General features: G+C 49.9%; 3 protein-coding genes across 3 annotated transcripts; 2 read left to right on the top strand and 1 right to left on the bottom strand.

The window, feature by feature from the left end:
- Positions 1-790: 790 nt before the first annotated feature.
- On the top strand, positions 791-3,194 carry BDP81DRAFT_437802 (uncharacterized protein). Its single transcript, XM_060591267.1, has 6 exons — positions 791-974; positions 1,035-1,290; positions 1,343-1,919; positions 1,976-2,234; positions 2,291-2,584; positions 2,688-3,194. Exons 1-6 carry the CDS (start codon positions 876-878, stop codon positions 2,859-2,861), a joined length of 1,659 nt encoding a protein of 552 aa, XP_060440552.1. The 5' UTR covers positions 791-875; the 3' UTR covers positions 2,862-3,194.
- A 976-nt stretch (positions 3,195-4,170) lies between these two features.
- On the bottom strand, positions 4,171-5,248 carry BDP81DRAFT_475039 (uncharacterized protein). The gene is made up of 3 exons (XM_060594719.1): positions 4,835-5,248; positions 4,621-4,763; positions 4,171-4,353 (listed from the first exon to the last, which is right to left on the bottom strand). The coding sequence occupies exons 1-3, from the start codon at positions 5,164-5,166 to the stop codon at positions 4,322-4,324; spliced, it is 507 nt and encodes a 168-aa protein (XP_060440551.1). The 5' UTR covers positions 5,167-5,248; the 3' UTR covers positions 4,171-4,321.
- Positions 5,249-7,761: 2,513 nt separating this feature from the next.
- BDP81DRAFT_437792 (uncharacterized protein) lies at positions 7,762-12,596 on the top strand. Its single transcript, XM_060591266.1, has 6 exons — positions 7,762-7,935; positions 7,997-9,031; positions 9,055-9,057; positions 9,164-11,283; positions 11,353-11,985; positions 12,045-12,596. Exons 1-6 carry the CDS (start codon positions 7,836-7,838, stop codon positions 12,513-12,515), a joined length of 4,362 nt encoding a protein of 1,453 aa, XP_060440550.1. The 5' UTR covers positions 7,762-7,835; the 3' UTR covers positions 12,516-12,596.
- Positions 12,597-16,296: the final 3,700 nt, after the last annotated feature.

Raw genomic sequence — 16,296 nt, 5'->3', positions numbered from 1 at the left:
CCTTCAAGGTCTGCGATACCTCAATGCCATTCGTGTCATAGCGCCCCGCGAGCCGCGTCCAGCAGGCTCGGCCGTACAGCTGAGTACGAAGTCAATAATCGTACTATTGATGCGTAGATTCAGTATGTGTGAGAAGGAGGAATTGGGCGAAGCCCAGCGATCCCTCCAGCGGAAGGTGTAAGTGGGAGGGTCGTTTGTACGGCCCTTACCGCCTTCCATATCCATCTTTTCTGCCGACTGCTTAGAGATCCAACAGTATCCATCAACGGCTTCAGACTCCGGGGGCTGCCGGGGTCCTCCTCGTCCCCCCACCCCACCCTAATTGAAACGGTTGGAATCTGAGCAGTTGGCAGGGAGATGAATATGGACAGCGGTCTGGGCCGTACAAACGGCCCTTCCACCTACTTACAACTTCTGGATAAATCATGGGCTACACCCAACTCCTCCTTCTTCCACATTATATGTGCAGCATAGTACCAGACTATTATCTTCGTTCAACCGTGCGATTACCCCTGCTGATATGTTGAGGCGCAGGGTTCGTAGGTACAATGGTGGTATTGATCGTATGTACGTAGCCAAGTCTGCGCCGGAGGAGCAGCAGGTGTAGAGGCTGGGGTTGACCGCGGGGCACGTGATCCACGGGCCTTAACAAGATGTATATACCAACAACACTCCACCGTTTGTATAGCAAACAGAGCATTTATATAGTGGAGGCAGGAGCCTTTGATAGGCAAGTACACCTGCCTTCCCAAATTTCACCAGCCGCCTAGAAACCCATAGAATCGGGTAAGTACGCAGTATAAATAACTTAACAAAAGTTTTCAACTTCCTCTTCTTGCAAATAATGCCTAATCCTTAGTGGCAACGACGGTAAAATGGCGACTTTCCAACCCATTTGCGCCAACCAGGCGCCAAACAACGCAAAATGCAACAACACTAGCAGGTTCGCTTGCAAGAACTACCTTCTCGTCACAGTAAACACCGCATTCCCCATGAAGATTTTGTCTCTATCTGCTAACCCAGCCTTCCTCCAGTACTGTGGCCCCGAGTGTCAGAAGTCTCACTGGACTATGCACAAGTCCGACTGCAAATCTCACCTTGGAAGGGAGGGCTGGCAGCCTGACTGGGTCTTGGAGAACCGAGCTCCGGCCTTCATCGGGAATGGTCACCCTCAGGTGACCTATGGAGCCGGGAAGTACCTTTGGGGCAACGTTCCAGCTTTCGACGTCCTCCAACTTAACGCAAACGAAGGCGTCTCCTACGACGAGCAGGTGCGCCTCTTGTTTGCCGGTGAGTACCACGATCAACGAGCTCCGGGTTAAATCTAACTTATCACACATAGCCTCCGGAGATCTTCGAAACGTCATCAAGACCATCGCTCAGCTCCCCGATAGCTACACTCAGCCCGTCGAGGTGACTATAAACGACCGCAATCTGGATATTGTCGCTCGGAACGTAATAATGCTTCTTATCAGTCTCGTGGTGGACGATGTCGACATCGCGGCCGACTGCATCATTCACGTCTGGTATTCCGCCCTCCTCCGCAAATCCGACCTCGACATCATGCAGCATCGGATCCGTCCAGTCCTCGAGGAGGTCTGCCACAAGCTGAAGGGAAAGGGTTCCGACAACCTCCAAGCAAAGAACTGGACGTTCGGCCAGCGGTCGCTGAGACTCGTGCTAAAAAAGTCTGTGTGGGACGACCTCTTGTCCTTCACGGGCACCCCCAAGGGCCTGACGGCTAATCGGGCACATGAGATTCGCAAAGCCGTCACCCTCGCCGAGGGTAGAAAGGACTATCGTGAGCGTCACCTTCTGGTCCAGTCCCTTTCCCATCGAATCGCCCTAACACGCTTCCGCGAGGACGGACTTCTGCTTCCGTTTGGAAATGCGCGTGATGCCTTTCGGCACCCCAACCCGTGAGTAATAGATTTTCTCCACCAGTGGAATGGAACGTGTGGCTAATTAGTATTAGAACTATTTACCAGGACGCGAGCTGGCCCATGTACGACAATGCAGACCCCCTCAATGGATGGTCTGCCAAGGAAGTCCAAGAGACTCAGACCGGACCTGCGACCGCTGACATCTACGGCAAGCTCCTCATCAGCCTTCGTACGGTACTTCTAGCGTTTCTTCGTCGTCTCTCAAGTTCGCAGATCTCATTTAGACTGTTCCACATGGACGCGTCTACTCTTCCCAAGTTGCTCGAAAACAGCTCCTTTAACCGGATTGAGGTAAATAGGCGTTAACACCTACACTGCGGCGAACTTGCTCATCTAACAGCTCATAGGTCTCTAACATCCCGGACGCCGGGTATCTCGGAATCCATCGTACGCTCGATCTGATGGTTCCTCTCCTTCAGAGCCCTCTCATCAACCCCCACGCGACCCTGATTACCTTATTTATGAATACTGTGGACGAAAACATCACCGAAACGGAAAAGCTCGCAGAGATAAAGGCGGATGGCACAGTGACGAAGCGCATCTACGAGTACCTATCGCTTAGCAGAAGACCGCTCACTTATTACGATACTACAATCTTCAAAATCATGGCCGCCCGGGATTATATACTAACCTATAACCACGTCTTTGACCAGTAAGTAACCTAGTAAAGTTATTTACTTTGCGGTGTATGCTAACTATACTCCAAGGTATGCTGCGAAGCTTATGTTCTCTCAGAGTGCTTAGCTGGTTGGAGCCATGATAAAGGAAAACCACACTGTGATCGAGAAGTGGCCGTTCAGATTGAAGCTGCGGCCCGGACAGACTAGCGCCCAGGAGGAGTTTAACCGCCTCCTAGGAGGAGGAGTTTCAAGCAAGGAGCGTTACGTGGAATGGAAGAGGGTTGAAGTATTAGGATGAGGTGTGGAAGACAGCTACAGATCAGGGAGAAGGCAGTAGACTTATGGAATAGTCCTTCCACCCATGGGAGCATGAGAGCGGCGAAATACAATGCTTTCAGACGACAGTTTTGCTATCCGGGCAGACCCACCTTTCCCACCCATCGTAGCGTCTGGTTCATTGGAGTTTTCTTTTGGCCCGCGCGTCCCGCAATAGCCGTAACTAGCGCAAACACCCCGCAGTTTGACGGGCAATTTGACTACTTCGACTTCTGCTGCTTATGTAAAGTTGTATAATTCGACATTATGTTGGCTTTTATTGCGGTAATCGAGAGATCTCGTCGAATCTCGATTTTGGTCAAAATTGGCTTGACTACCCTCCAATTGGTCAATTGAGCGGGTCAGATATTCCCCGGCGCCGTAGATGCCGGCGGCTACCTAGCGCCTCGTCTGCTGCATCTCTTCGCCGCGTGGACGTCTCCTCCAACTAACCGTGGCGCTGAATTGCCGACCTTGCGAGGTGGTCTGGGCTGACTGGTGCGCGGCGGAGCGGTAGCGCTGCGTCTTGGGTAGAAGTAGTAAGTACGTACTTGACAGGTGGAAATTGCGAGCTTGGGCCAGCGCGGCAAGTGCGGGGGGTGGACCGACGAAGGTGCGCTAAGTTTACTGAGCGCTGATTGGCTTACAAGGCCACATTAAACTGGATTACTGCCCGGATAGCAAAACTCTTTACGAGTCACTTGGTAGACATATGTACTGTGCATAGGGTTTATCTAGATTTCTTGTAGACGGAATCTGCTAGTTATAATAAGCGATGATACGTTATGCAAAATATGCGATTTGCCTCTGGCTAATAAGCTTATCTGTTAACGAGTTTCGCGCTTAGCCTCCTGTTAATAAACGCGGATAAGCGGCGGATCTATGTTTAGCGTATGGGCAATAGCCTACAGGGGGTGAGGGGATAGCTACTAGTATACTTTAGTACGTATCTGGGTAGAATATGGACGGTCACTAGAACTGATCCCTGGCTGAGCAAAATGTGGATCGCATGAGCAGGGGCAATGAACAGGGATACCTACCCTTGATCGTCGAAAAGGCTCTTCTCGTTGCCGGAAACGTTTCTGGGAAAAGCACATCTTCTGGTCCGAGGGACAGCCGCAGCGCGGAAGTAACGCCTAGATAAAGCTGTTGGTATCCCTATCACAGGGATGTTGGTTCGAACCGTAGGGTCCTGGGGGTGACGAAGAGGTCAATTGTACTGTATTAACTTCTGCGTAACGTGTAAAAGGGAGATTCCAACCGGAGGTTGGGTGGGCAGTCGAGGTGTAATTGAGGGCCGAGGAGCTGGCCCCTGCTCCTGCCCTGACTCGCAGCCGAATTGGACTTCCAATCCGACAGCGTGATCCTTGTATCGGTCTACGAGCTGCGGCTTTTTTTTGGGCAGCTCTCCTGACAACGTCTCCCCAGATCCCAGTCCTCTTTTCAACGCATGTGCTTCTTGCATCGAGTATGAGCTATATATCATGAATACCTTGATTGAAGGAGCAAGTGCTAACAATGGAAAGTATTCGACATTGTTTGCTTGAGCCTTGCTCAAGTAAGATCACAAAGGTGCTTCGTCTCAACCGTTGGCTCAGTTTCCGGTTCATAAACGCGATCACTGAGCAGATGTATTACAACAAACTAACGGTGGCCGTCCAGCGCCGTACAGCGACCCGTCACCTCGGTTCCTCTGCAGTGCGCCGTAGCCTGGACCACCCCGAACAGCTTTGACACCTTACCTTGTCTGAAGTACATGTCCCGTGTCCAGTTCCCCTCCATATCTTGCAAGCCGGATCCGCTGGGAAACCCGACAAAAGAACCGGTGAATTTTGAAAGAACTTCTGTCAGCTCGGCAGGCACGTGCGGCAGCGGTTGTTCGCGTCTGTAGAGCTTTCGTCTGATGGTTTGAGGCTCCCCTTTCAGCTCCCGACGTGTCCTCCGTCTCCGCTTCACCCGAGGAAGGAGTCTTCTCCAGCCGCGTTCATCGCACTCGCAGTGTCAGTGTCACTCATGATAAAGCCCCCCATCAAGCCTTCGACATCGTGTTTGAACAGTGCTGTATCCGCGGGTAGTTGGTATCCTGCTGGGTTGTTGGGGTCTTCGTCAACATCAGCGTGATCTTGCGGGACGTCCGACACTGTGCTGCCAAAGACAGCGGCGCCGTCGTCATCGGCCTCGATTTCGTGTGGGGCATCCACATCCCCACTTAGAGCTTCCTTCGCCTTTGCGTCTTCGACTCCAACGACATCGGGCTCTCCCTGTACACTGCTTCCGACCTCCCCCATTTCAACGTTGTCGCCCGTCTCCACCGTATTTTAGCCAGGCTCCGACGTTGTTCTCTTCCGTTGACGGCGTATGACGCGGCGGCGGCGTCCACCACCGTGCATCCCGTTGACGAGTTCCGCCAGCTGGTTCAGATGCACGTCAGTTCAGGTCGGCCATTCAAACGGCAGAAGAATTTCCTACTGCAAAGACCTACAAAACCATTCACGTCGGGAATGCTTTGGCCGTCCGGTACATAGACAGCTCCATCCAATTAACCGTAAGTCGGATGAAAATGGATGACGGCTAAGAACACCTGGGCGCCCTTGCCCAGCTACACGGCCTTTCGTTTCGCGCTTGCCCCACATTTCCGGACCTTCTCTTTGGCTTTTTTGTCGTATATGAAGACAACCTCGTTCGACACCACGGGGGCCATGGTGTTGTGAGTTAAGTGATCTACAACCGAAATGTGATCTACCCCTTATTGCCCAAGAATACCTCTTGTATTGAGATGGGACCATATTGCCCTCAAATACGACTTTATGGAATGGAAGCCGTTATCGGCTTTGAGATGGCCCTGAAGTGAGCCAATTTAATATCTCGTTACCTCTTCATTCCCTTGCGGTTCATACACCGCAGCTACTTGATGATCTTCAACTGAATTCTACTCTTCCTCCTATGATTTGGACAGCTAGTAATGCCTTCCGTTGGCCTTGTGTACCGAGCGGTCGTTGGAGAGTAGGCGACTCACATATGGCATCAATCGAGAAACCATTCAAGATACACAACAGACCCTTAAGATTTACTTTGGCAACTGCGAGATCTGAACTCTGCTGTCGAGGAGAGAGACATTTTGAACGTTGCAAAGGTGCTTGAACTGATGAAGGCAACGGGCTACTCCTTTGAATACGTGTGGTGAGACGCGGTGGCCGGATCATACCAAACTGAAGAGGGCCAAACGCGGGTCAATCCGCAACGCACTGCACAGCCACACCTGACCACAGAACCTGGTCATTAAGGGTAAAGAAATCGTCATTGCAGTCGGTTCTGGATCTTCTCGGCAATCTTCCCGACAGGGGCACAAGCGACAACACGCAAACTTTGAAGGTGCGATGTTTGATGATGTCCAAGGCCTTTGCTGGGAGTAGTAAGTTCGCTTTACCTGGATTCGTCCCACGTTTGCGGCCGAAATCGGCTTTCGGGTGCACCGGTTTGATTTGATGTTCGATTGATTTCGGGTGCTTATGGATGTTTCTGCCCAGTTGCCGAGAAGCGATGTGGCAAAATGTGGCGTCTCTGCACAGCGTCTCATTGCAAATAGTCTAGAAAGCACAAGTCTGCCCTTTGCATAAAAATCTCATGCCAACAAGCAGCAAAGCAGCATAAGAGATATGTAGCTTCCCGGTATTATACTTCTAGAAACCAACCCGCCCCAGCCACTGCTGAACCTTGCAGAAAGCGAGGCGCCAAGAAAGGAAGGAGAAAACACCCTGCCAAGTGGTTGAAAATGCGGGACCAAAATCAGCCAACAGCTCTTGGTATGATTGGCTCTATGACCAAAACAACTCGAAAGCCACTGCTTGCTTCGGAGAGGAAGCGTGGTCAGCTCGAAGCGCGTATGTAATGCATTCACGGTTCGCCGAGATTTGCTAGCCATGTCACCAAGAACAGCCAGAAGCTGCCAAGTCTGCAGCAAAACGAGAATGCTGACAGCTTCAACCAGAGAACTATTCCATCCGCGAGTGCAGAAGCGATGTTTTCATGTCTTTGCGAAGTGTACAGGAGGTGTATAGCTATGTGCGAATTTAGTGTCCTCTTCGTACTATTTGTGATGTTAGCGCACGAGCCAGCGGTACTGTGGAATATTTTAATGTACAGTACGAAGTCAGAAATGGCTACCGAATTACACCTACGAGAGCGGAAAAGCCAGTTCCCGCTTGTACCCAGAAGTCGAGTAAAGTAGCTTCATCTCCATCAACGAATGATTGCTCTATACAGGGAACAGCACAGTCCACTTCCGGGCAAGCGCTACGAAACCTGCTTACCCCAGTACACCCTGCGTGAATAACCTTCTATTTGTTATTTCCGAGGCCGTCCCTTTCGACTCCTGCCACCCAATCGTCTCTACAAGTGAACTAGCTGTTTGAGAGCACATCCTAGATCCGGCGTGATTGTCTGTAGAAGAACAAGTGGGTCTATTGAGGGACATGCTTCTGTATAAAGAGACGGGACCATCATACTCAGGATGTACTTTGCGAGGACTACCGGTGTTGATAGTGTACTACCTGCCCCCGCGATACGCCTCGACGTTGACGCCCAGGCGGATTCTTGTGCCTTCATGAGTCCTTAGGCTACACAGGGCAGAATTGACTGGCAAGCGCAGCGGCCTGTGCATTTGGCCTTGGCAAATTCATCTCAGGCATCCACGCATGTTGAGAAACTGGCCTTCAGCAAATGATAGGTCGGAGCGGAAATAGTGAGGGGTCAGACCCTGGACTACAGCCGTTTACCGGTAATATGCAGTCAATGTGAGGCTGACCTAGCACTTCACGTTCAAGAAGCAGGACTTCCCCTGCTGCTAAATCAATGCGTTTGTAATCTGTTCGAGCCCAGCGGAGTTCATGCCTGCTATGTAATCGATCCACCAAAACTTAACCCGAAGATACGATCGCCAGCAGTCAACCGACGAAAGATGTACGATCCGAATACCAAAGAGTCAGGTGATGACAACGATAAGAGCGTCGCAAACAGCAAGAGCGGCTCGCTCGAGCATGGCCGTACCTCAGCACCTGGTAAGCCCCCTCGGAGTCTGGGATGCCAGTCCTTACCAGTCCTTTCTAATGGCGTTGTCAGACTCTGATGCCGATGACTTCCAACCCGGAAAAAAGAAAAAGACTGGTGTTGATCGGCCGGGGGGAGATGCTCCTGTTGCAGAGGACTATACTGTGGGCTGGGTGTGTGCCCTCCCGCTGGAAATGGCTGCCGCAAAAGGGATGCTCGATCAGCTTCATCCGAACTTGCCCTGGCAGGATCCAGCCGACCATAACAGCTACGTCTTGGGTCAGGTCCAAGGCCACAACGTCGTCATCGCCTGCCTGCCTGCAGGCATCCATCGAATAACACCAGCTGCCAAGGGCACGAAGGACTTGCTGCGGACCTTCAAGTCAATCCGGTTCGGCTTGATGGTTGGAATCGGCGGTGGTGTACCGTCGCGAAAACATGACATCCGGCTGGGCGACATCGTGGTTAGCCAACCCGCTGAAACAAGTGGAGGTGTTATCCAGTACGATCGGGGGAAGACAGTGCAGGTGGGAGAGTTCCAATGCACAGGATCGCTCAACGCACCACCCCAGGTCCTATTAGCCGCCCTGAGTCGTCTCCAGGCCGACCACCTAATCGAAGACAGCAGAATCCCCCACTTTCTATCTGAACTTGTCAGCAAAAGCCCTAAAAAGATGAAAAATAAATTCGGTCATCAAGGTGCTCTCTACGATTATCTCTTCCAAGCAGAATATGACCACGTGAGTCCAGATTCTACTTGTGATCAGTGTGATCATACGCAGACGATTCAGCGGGACGACAGAGATAACACAGACCCGGTTATTCATTACGGCAACATTGCCTCAGGCAATCAGGTAATCAAGCATGGAAAGACACGCGACGAGTTAAGTAAAGAGCTTGGGGTGCTCTGCTTCGAGATAGAGGCTGCAGGACTACAAGATTTCCCATGCCTAGTCATCCGTGGTGTTTGCGACTACGCGGACTCTCACAATAACAAACGGTGGCAAGAATACGCAGCTGCAACATCGGCCGCGTTTGCAAAGGAGCTTCTCTCAGTCATACCGCCAGATAGGGTCCTGCAGGAGACGCCTATACCGCAACTAGTGTTCGGTAAGTCGATAATTCCAAGCCTGAATAGTTTTATTACTTCGCCCTTCGATACGCAAAATCCATCGTTCGAAGTTGTCTCCCTAGTCAATATGTTTTCAAGAAATATTTGGTTACTAATTCCTTAAGTAGATCCTCACCTCTATAAGCTTGTTTCTAACACAAATGCGGCCATCTCGGCACAGACGCAGAAGCAGGAGGTCAGATACAAGAGCCAAAAACAGGTTGATTGCCATCGAATGTTTAGAACGAGCGCATATGAGAGGTTCAAGAACATCAACCCTGATCGAGTCCCGGGCACATGCAAATGGGTGTTAGAGCATGCACGATACAAGAAATGGCAGCACAGCCGTCAGGATGACCTCCTTTGGATTTCGGCTGGCCCAGGCTGTGGAAAGTCTGTATTGGCCAAATCCCTTATTGACGAGGAGATACAACAATCCAACGAGCATACAGTGTGCTACTTCTTCTTTAAGGACAACGAGGACCAAAATAGACTCGCGACAGCCTTATGTGCTCTTCTTCATCAGCTTTTCTACTGTCAACCACTCCTTATCCGCCAAGCTATGGCGGCCTTTGAAAAGAACGGAGAGAAACTGCAGACTGAAGTGGATGAGCTGTGGCGTATCTTTATAGCGGCTGGCAAGGACGATCAAGCAGTCAGTGTTACTTGTGTTCTGGACGCTTTGGACGAGTGCTGCCTTGATGACCGACGAAAACTCATTCAGTTTCTAACGAACTTCCATAACCACCCAAAAATGTCGACGAGAAAGTCTCAACTCAAGTTCCTTGTGACTAGTCGACCACATCAGGATATTGAAGCTGAGTTTCGTAACATTCCTGAGCCTCAAACGATTCGTCTGGCTGGAGAAGAGAGTAATGCTGACATCAGCGAGGAAATCAACCTCGTCATTCGACACGAGGTAGCCACAGCCGGGCATAAACTCGGAATGAGTCAGGAAGTGCAAGATATGTTGCAAGAAAAGCTCTTCTCAGTTCCGCATCGAACATATCCCTGGCTTCACCTTGTAATGGATGAGATTTCTCACAGCCAGGTGTGGCCAAAAAGTGCGTTCATCAAGACGATCAACACTCTCCCAACCAAGGTGGAAGATGCGTACGAGAACATATTAGGCCGCCTTAACTCCAATCAACGAAGAGAGACGCAGGCTTCCACAAGAGAACTTGAACCAGAGTCCTTTTGGTCAGATCTTCCACGCGAAAATCAGTTTCAACTTACACCGTTAGATGCCCACACAATTTTCACCGAAAGTGACGGTATTTCCAATATGGCTAGCGAAATATTCAGCGGAGGTCTCGTCTCTACGAAGCCATCGTCACTTGAGGGAGACATCAATGCCGTTGACGAGGATAACGCAACAAGACAGAGAGCCAAGACTTTCTATAATCACACGCAGATCGAAAATTACCGCGATGATGTCGATGACGAAATCAGATCCCTTGCATCGGGACCTGAAGATATTCAGTCGCAAGATGGATCAGATTTTACTCGCTGGGAAGTCAGAAATGCTGCAGCTAGCTACTTGGCTGAAATGTTGACTAATGACGCAACCCTCCGCCCCTTATATGAAGAAGCATCTAAACGTTTGGATGATGAACGCTTTTCTCGGAACCATGGACGTTTGCTCAAAATATACTACCTGTCGCTGCGATCACAAGCTCCAAACCAAAAACAAAGCGTAGCGGTTAATTTCCTCAGGCCAAGATCCAACAGATCACTGATCTCGAGAAAGATTCTCGAGAGCACAGGGAGGGAAAGAGTTCACATAACATTGCCTCAACTTGACGAGCGGAACTTGACTCTGGAACGCTATCTTAACAGCGTCGAAGTACGCTCAGATGCAATTGTTGCAGAAGTGGAAACGCCTTTGAATATTGATGAGCGGAGTGAACAAGAAAGCTCCGTGGATGGACACGAACAAGAAGACGACCAAGATGGCCTTGACCTCGTTGATCTCAAGAATGCGAGAAGCTATTTCGCCTCCGGAACATCGCTAATGGAATTCAAAGCTGAGTTTCGAGACTTCCTTCACCTCCCCCGCATGGTCGTGGAGGAGACGCAAACACAAATGCGGAGCCAAACCGAGACGGAGACACAGCGGGGGGCCAATACCACCAAGTCGCGTGGGTGGTATTATAGCGTTGCTTATTGGAAAAGCAAACTATCTTCCTGGCTTTACGATACGTGTTATCCACCAAAAACGGGATATCAGAGACTTCGTTACATCTGTGTAGGTGGATAATTTCCGTTGTCATCTCGCTTCTCGGAATAAGGAGCTGGGGCTTACTAGGTATTGCAGGAATGCGGTGATCACATGTTTTTAGACATCAAAGAGCTCGAGTCAGGCGGAGTCCAGCGATTACGGCAGCGCTTTGTGAAAGATGGACTTGCCAGGCTCATTACCCCCTACGACTCAACTACCGCTCAGGAGTCAACAGCGGATCAAGATCCTCGAAGCAGTCTTTCCCCCCTCCCTCCCGCGCATGTTCGGTCAGAGAGAAGTCAGTCTAGCTCGTCACGGCAGAGTTGTGGACTGGGCACTTTTTCGTCAAGACCAGGATCGTCAACGCCGGCGTCCGACACGTCACGGTCCGAGGAAATGGCGTTGCATCCAGGAGGACAACTTACTCCCCAGTACTTGCTGCTGTGTGTCAATCAAAAAAGCCTTCCGGTTTTGGACCATATCGACTGCAGTTCTTTCGGGAACGATCAATACCTATTCCAGCATATCTTGGAAAGATATCAGACAATACGTGAGGGATCAACCTGGAGAATATCCCTGCTTTTCCCGCCGTCAGTGTGTGGAATACTAGACAAAGCGGTGGTCTATCTCAGGCGAAATACTCCCAGCTGGTTGGATTGGATATTCCAATTCTTTCAGAAGCTGTCTGAGGCTAGTCTTTTCATCATGCACACTGGCGATTACGTTCAGGTACATCAACACGGCTTTCTTCCCCTGTAGAACACTGCCACTAATAGCACCCAAAAAAGTTTCGACTCGTTCCGATGGGAGAATCTACCAAACCACAACATTTCAAATGTGGGGAATACCCCCCTGTCTACGAAGTATTAGAAGCGAAAAGCTATTCGTACAATCCAGTACCGACTGATGTTGCGGTTGATTCCATCCCATTGTGGCATCTAACGCTCCCCGGCCTCCGACATAGCGACAACTACTGGATCACAACATTTCCCAAGAAGCTTCAAGGTCCGTTACACCGCCAACCAGGAACCCGGGGAAGAGTAATTGGGTGGGGCATACGGATTAATGAGCGCTTCAATTGGCACCTGTTTTTCTCTCTTCTTCTTGTAATCATGGTGACTATCTGGGCAATTGTGGCCATGTATCTTGCATGCAGGGCCGATGACTCTTCTGGCTTTGGTCTAGGGGCTTTGCTCGCAGCACTTATTGTGATTTATATGCCTTTTCAGTATTTCGCTTGGAAGGAAAAGTTGGATTGAAACTGTCAGCGGCCAGAGTTATAGTACAGCCTAGTACTACGATGACTTGATGGATTGATTAATTAATTGATTTGTTCCTGGACGTTTAGAAAACCACTTGTCATATCAGCAACAATGCTGATAATCATGATGATGTATTTGACGCCCTGAGCAGGAAAAGACCTGCCGGGCGCAATGCCGACTGATGCTCCTATCTATGCCAGATTCGTCTACGAACACTAACTGCTCGGATCTAGGCTGTGATATCTGGTGCATGTATTCGTTTCGCAGGTCTAAGTTACACTGTTTGATAGAATATTGTATGGCTTTCTGGGGTCACTTGCTTTCCTTCAAGTTCCGTAAGACTCATGCTGAAGCGGACATGTCAGTAATGTCATGTTCCCGAAAGAAAGCAGCCAAATCACCAAGGGTAAGGCACGGGTTGAGGACGAGTTGGCTGCGCAGCGCGCTCAACATGGGAGGAGTGATGGGTTTGAGGCGACCGGGAGTATATGACGTTGATCTTCACAGACCCAAGCAGAGGCAGTTTCGAGCGAATTCGTCGTAATGTCCGTGGATTACAACCGGCCAGCTTGGCTATACTGTCATCAGCGGCAGTTGTTTCACCTACATAGCAACTTACCGCAGATGATTCTGAGCAGGTCATGTGTGGAACGAGCGAGGAACGACACGATAATTATGAAGTCTTTTGCTGATTCTGCCGACTTTTGCTGGTCTTCCTATTGGAAAATGTGTAATCCATTTCAAGCCTTACGACAACAACCCAGGTTTGTGGCCACGGTGTTCATCGGTTCCCAGCGTAATCCATTTCCGGAGTAGTCAAGCTGGTACCCATTCCAGTACTAAGTGTGAGCATGATGATATACACACTGTCAAGGATGTGTCCGTGCGCTATGAGAAGCAAAAGAGTTTAATTTAGCAGGACATCTTTTTTGCATAACGTAGTTCACAAGCGAGTGAGCCACTTTTCTTTGATTTCGTACAACCTACCTCTCCCTTTATTTTTGTCACGAGTTATGGCACGCAGCAATGGGCATATGAAGTGGGTTAAAGTGGCTTGAAGTAACCCATCTAGAATGAGCACATGAGAGCAGTCTATATACTAAGAGAGTGTGATATCCACGTGAGAAAGCACGTGGCAAGATGCTTGACAAGTGCTGATACCATTCCTGTTTCGTGACATATAGTAACGCGTCCTTAACTTTATCCGGGATCACATCAACGAGTTTACCACAACGGAGGAGGCCAAGATGCTTATTAACGACAATATATTACTCGTCAATAGTCCGGCCTATGCCGACCGGTTTACCCTCATCTCCTGGGCTCGCCTCCTGCGCCTTATGAGGCGTATCACCTTCGGCCTACACCTCGGCCACGATGTATATAAGAGATAAGCAAGAGCTGCTACTACGTATCATCCGTAAGTACGCTACATAAGAGAACCCGGAGCAGTCCAAGCCGTTCGCACGAGAGCATGGCTAAATAAACATCGCTATTAACAATAAAAAGGTTATATACTAGATAAAAAAGGTCATATTGCTTAATATAGGGTATATAATTAGCGCCGAGCGTACGTTTAAGGCCGTTATCCGCCCTATCTTCCAGTTTATCCGCTTCTTCCTCTTAGAGTACGAGTTATATATATATATATATATTCCGGTTTATGCCCCTTAAGGTCTTTCCCTATATCGTATCTACTTACTACCGCCTTTTCGAGCTGGCGCTTGACGAAATGGAGCGGCGTTATGTGCGGGAGGGCGAGTACGGGCTCGACCTAGCCTCCTCTAAGGCCGTTACCGTGCTTGACCGGCTTGGCGGGTACCTTTTTACGGAAATAAGCGGTACCTATTAAAGATGGTATTACGGCCGCTGGGTATTATAGATAGCCTCCGTACGGGGGCGTGGCTGTATATTAACCCGGCCGTACTGGACCTTGGCTCGTCGGGGTTGGGTAGGACCGTTATCTACGTAGGCCGGTAGCTACGCTCGGCGGAGATAGGGAGGCTCGTACTACTTTTTATAACACTATACCCGTTTAGTTTAACGCGTTTTAGCTACCTATTAACAGCCTATTATCGACCATATTATTCTAGTCGCCTCCTTCTTTCTCTTCTTCTTCTTCTTCCTATTTTCCTCTATAGGTTTCTTTTACTCTTCTCTATACTCAGTTCGCACTCATCCGTCACGCCTACTACTACTCTAATGTTACGGCCAGCTAGTCGTAGGGGTAGTTTGCAGAAGTTGAGGCTGCGGAACTGGTAACAGTAATCGTAGTCGTGGAATAGTTTCAAGGAAACTATGTCTGTCAATCGTAAGGGTGGGTAAGGCTTCGGTGATCAGTCGTAGTCTTGTCAAGGTAGTAGCTGAAAGCGGATGTTAATCCTGATACGAAGTTAATTGCTGAAGAAGCTATGGGAAGTCTGTCCTAGAGTCCGGCTCAAGTCCATCCTATATACAAGTCCTGATTCTGAACATGTCCTTTGTGCTGGACAGTGTCCTTGTTTGGATATGTTGGATAGCTCATATCCAACATATCCTTATCCTTATCTCTTATCTCTTATCATCACGTGACTTGTCCATAGTTCTTCCGTTCCGTGAGAGGGTGCCTAGTGTTCCTTGTCCTCTGCGGCAAAAAAACAACTTCTGAACACATACCTCGAAAGGTACCCACTGTTAGTAATTGTTAAGGTTATAGAGGGCTACGGCCCACTGCACTATCATCTCTCAACATCAGCCCATACGAGCTGAATTCCACGACCATGGCGGTCTCCCTAGATGTAGGGCCATCGATCACGGTTCACGGGGACGACGGTATATCTCGGCGGTCGGGACGAGTCCGGAAGCCGACTGCAAAGGTCAGAGTGGTTGAGCAGGTTAACCACCAGGACAACTCTAAGCTTAAAGACGAGATCAACAAGCTTTCGAATCTTGTCCAGGACCTCCTACGTCGGGACGCCGAGAGGGAACAGTTTTTGAAAGACTGTTTGACGAAGATCGAATCCTTGGAGAGAGAGCTTCAGGAGGAGAAACAGCATTCAAACCGGCATCAACGTGGTCTAGCAAGGTCTATGCACGCTATTGGCACAGGGCCTAGCGAGACTGACCTGAGTTCCCAGGGGCATCCCTCGCACACAACCCAGAACCAGCCGCCCCCAGTCCGTTCATACGCGGCGGCGGCGAGCCAGCCACTATCCAGAAGACAGGATGAACCAACGCCAGCTAAACAAGCCGCAAAACAAGCTACAAACCGGGCGGCCTTAAAGGATCTACGCATCTTCGCGCGTCTATCGCCTAAAAGCCCGCTTCGGAACGGGAAAGCCTACAACATATACATCTTTGTTCGGGAAAGGCTAAGTCCCTAAGCCCGAGAAGCCCTCAAGGGGATCGACCATGTCAAGACAGGATTAGCACTCCTACCTTCATCAATGGATGGTGCAAAAGTCCTGCTAGAGAACAGAGAACAGATCGCTGCCCTTCTCCAAGCGCAAGCGATCGAGCAACGCGATACCTAGATCCGAGCCTATATCGCAAACGTCCTTTACACCAGGCATTGTCTAGTCACTAATACTAAGCTGGAAATCACGACCGAGGAGCTCCTTGAAGAGATCCAGGTCTCGACGAAACTCAAGCCTGAAAAAGCACACTTCTCTAGGAAGGACGAAGTCAAAAGGCTAGGCACGGTGACAGCCTAGTTCAAGGCGGAAGCCGTAAGGCAACTACCAAGACGCCTCCGTTTGATAGGGGCCAGCGTTTTTGTAAACCTGCAGTTCCCGAAGGAGAA

The sequence above is a fragment of the Colletotrichum phormii genome, assembly GCF_030913505.1.
Source record: "Colletotrichum phormii strain CBS 102054 chromosome Unknown BDP81scaffold_24, whole genome shotgun sequence".
NCBI classification, from domain to species: domain Eukaryota; kingdom Fungi; phylum Ascomycota; class Sordariomycetes; order Glomerellales; family Glomerellaceae; genus Colletotrichum; species Colletotrichum phormii.
The sequence above is the reverse complement of the archived record's forward strand: the minus strand, read 5'-3'. Positions and strand labels throughout refer to the sequence as shown.

Coding starts and splice junctions, on each gene's coding strand:
- BDP81DRAFT_475039 (XM_060594719.1), bottom strand. CDS start 5,166: ATGGGGGAGGTCGGAAGCAGTGTACAGGGAGAGCCCGATGTCGTTGGA. Junction 4,764..4,834: donor GGAGAAGACTCCTTCCTCGG/GTGAAGCGGAGA, acceptor AAAGCTCTACAG/ACGCGAACAACCGCTGCCGC. Junction 4,354..4,620: donor GGACATGTACTTCAGACAAG/GTAAGGTGTCAA, acceptor CATGATATATAG/CTCATACTCGATGCAAGAAG.
- BDP81DRAFT_437792 (XM_060591266.1), top strand. CDS start 7,836: ATGTACGATCCGAATACCAAAGAGTCAGGTGATGACAACGATAAGAGC. Junction 7,936..7,996: donor TGGCCGTACCTCAGCACCTG/GTAAGCCCCCTC, acceptor TGGCGTTGTCAG/ACTCTGATGCCGATGACTTC. Junction 11,986..12,044: donor ACACTGGCGATTACGTTCAG/GTACATCAACAC, acceptor CACCCAAAAAAG/TTTCGACTCGTTCCGATGGG.
- BDP81DRAFT_437802 (XM_060591267.1), top strand. CDS start 876: ATGGCGACTTTCCAACCCATTTGCGCCAACCAGGCGCCAAACAACGCA. Junction 975..1,034: donor AGAACTACCTTCTCGTCACA/GTAAACACCGCA, acceptor GCCTTCCTCCAG/TACTGTGGCCCCGAGTGTCA. Junction 2,585..2,687: donor ATATACTAACCTATAACCAC/GTCTTTGACCAG, acceptor CAGAGTGCTTAG/CTGGTTGGAGCCATGATAAA.